Source organism: Sardina pilchardus, chromosome 13 (assembly GCF_963854185.1).
Source record: "Sardina pilchardus chromosome 13, fSarPil1.1, whole genome shotgun sequence".
Taxonomy (NCBI): Eukaryota; Metazoa; Chordata; class Actinopteri; order Clupeiformes; family Clupeidae; genus Sardina; species Sardina pilchardus.
This window is the reverse complement of record NC_085006.1, coordinates 33,849,903-33,852,402: the sequence shown is the minus strand read 5'-3', so window position 1 is coordinate 33,852,402 and position 2,500 is coordinate 33,849,903. Positions and strand designations below refer to the sequence as shown.

At 49.7% G+C, this 2,500-nt stretch overlaps 1 protein-coding gene across 5 annotated transcripts in view; it reads left to right on the top strand.

Moving 5' to 3' along the window:
* The window catches only part of pik3cb (phosphatidylinositol-4,5-bisphosphate 3-kinase, catalytic subunit beta), a 60,563-nt gene that overhangs the window by 55,927 nt on the left and 2,136 nt on the right, over positions 1 to 2,500 (top strand). For all 5 annotated transcript variants that reach the window (XM_062551795.1, XM_062551793.1, XM_062551794.1 and 2 more), the window contains one exon: positions 1,029 to 2,500. This exon is cut by the window's right edge and continues 2,136 nt beyond it. In XM_062551795.1, coding sequence (XP_062407779.1) covers positions 1,029 to 1,160 — 132 coding nt within the window. In that variant the 3' untranslated portion in view covers positions 1,161 to 2,500. The remainder of the gene's footprint in view (positions 1 to 1,028) is intronic.

Here is a 2,500-nt window from a genome sequence, read left to right as displayed (position 1 = left end):
TGAAGGTACACACACACACACACACACACACCTCCGTCAAGGACATCCAGTACCTGAAGGTACACACACACACACCTCCGTCAAGGACATCCAGTACCTGAAGGTACACACACACACACACACACACACACACACACACACACACACCTCCGTCAAGGACATCCAGTACCTGAAGGTACACACACACACACACACACACACACACACACACACACCTCCGTCAAGGACATCCAGTACCTGAAGGTACACACACACACACACACACACACACACACACACACACACACACACACACACACACACACCTCCGTCAAGGACATCCAGTACCTGAAGGTACACACACACACACCTCCGTCAAGGACATCCAGTACCTGAAGGTACACACACACACACACACACACACACACCTCCGTCAAGGACATCCAGTACCTGAAGGTACACACACACACACACACACACACACACACACCTCCGTCAAGGACATCCAGTACCTGAAGGTACACACACACACACACACACACACACACACACACACCTCCGTCAAGGACATCCAGTACCTGAAGGTACACACACACGCGCACACACACACACACCTCCGTCAAGGACATCCAGTACCTGAAGGTACACACACACACACACACACACACACACACACACACACCTCCGTCAAGGACATTCAGTACCTGAAGGTACACACACACACACACACACACACACACACACACACACACCTCCGTCAAGGACATCCAGTACCTGAAGGTACACACACACACACACACACACACACACACACACACCTCCGTCAAGGACATCCAGTACCTGAAGGTACACACACACACACACACACACACACACACACACACACACCTCCGTCAAGGACATCCAGTACCTGAAGGCCCACACGAGACATAAGATACATCAGCTTGGATTAAAAAAAAGAATGATCAAATAAATGTGTGTGTGTGTGTGCGTGTGCGTGTGCGTGTGCGTGTGCGTGTGCGTGTGCGTGTGCGTGTGTGTGTGCACAGGACTCTCTGGCTCTGGGGAAGACGGAGGACGAGGCACTGAAGCAGTTCCGCCAGAAGTTTGATGAGGCGCTGAGGGAGAGCTGGACCACCAAAGTCAACTGGATGGCACACCACCTAGCACACGCCTCCTAACACACACACACACACACACACACACACACACACACACACACCTCCTAACACACACACACACACACACACACACACACGCACACACCTCCTAACACACACACATACACACACACACACACACACACCTCCTAACACACACACACACACACACACACGCACACACACACCACCTAGCACACGCCTCCTAACACACACATACACACACACACACACACGGCTCCTAACACACACACACATACACACACACACACACACACACACGCCTCCTAACACACACACACACACACACACACACCACCTAGCACACGCCTCCTAACACACACACACACACACACACACACACACACGGCTCCTAACACACACACACACACACACACATACACACACACACACACACGCCTCCTAACACACACACACACACACACACACACACACGCACGCCTCCTAACACACACACACACACACACACACCACCTAGCACACGCCTCCTAACACACACACACACACACATACACACACACACACACACGCCTCCTAACACACACACACACACACACACACACACACACACACACACACACACACGCCTCCTAACACACACACACACATACACACACTCACACACGCCTCCTAACACACACACACACACACACACACACGCCTCCTAACACACACACACACACACACGCACACGCCTCCTAACACACACATACACACACACACCACCTAGCACACGCCTCCTAACACACACACACACACACACACACACACACACACACACACACACTACCTGGCCCATGTTTCTACCTTCACATATCCAAACACATAAGCACAGGCTTGAAGAACTTTTCCTTTGAATGGACCAATGTGGCCTTGCGCTCACAGGATGAGCCAATGGCAGCAGAGATGTGCCTCAAAGTACCCGCCCACTTTTTTACATGAGATGTGCCAGACTACTTTAGAGAGAGAGAGAGAGAGAGAGTGAGAGTGTAACCTTGGAGTGATGAAGAGTGAGACTGAGGAAGATGTGTGTGTATACATAGAGAGAGAGGGATATATCTATATAATATGTGTGTGTATTTTTGTGTGTGTATATACACACAGAGAGAGGGGGATATATATATATATATGTATGTGTGTATTTTTGTGTGTATATACATGCACACATACAGTACGTACATATACAGAGAGCATGAGAGGGGAGCACTAGCAAGAGCGACTAGCGTTTTAACACTGGAGTGAGAACAGAGATATCACAGCGTTATGAGAACAGATATCACAGCGTAATGAGAACAGAGATATCACAGCGTTATGAGAACAGAGATATCACAGCGTTATGA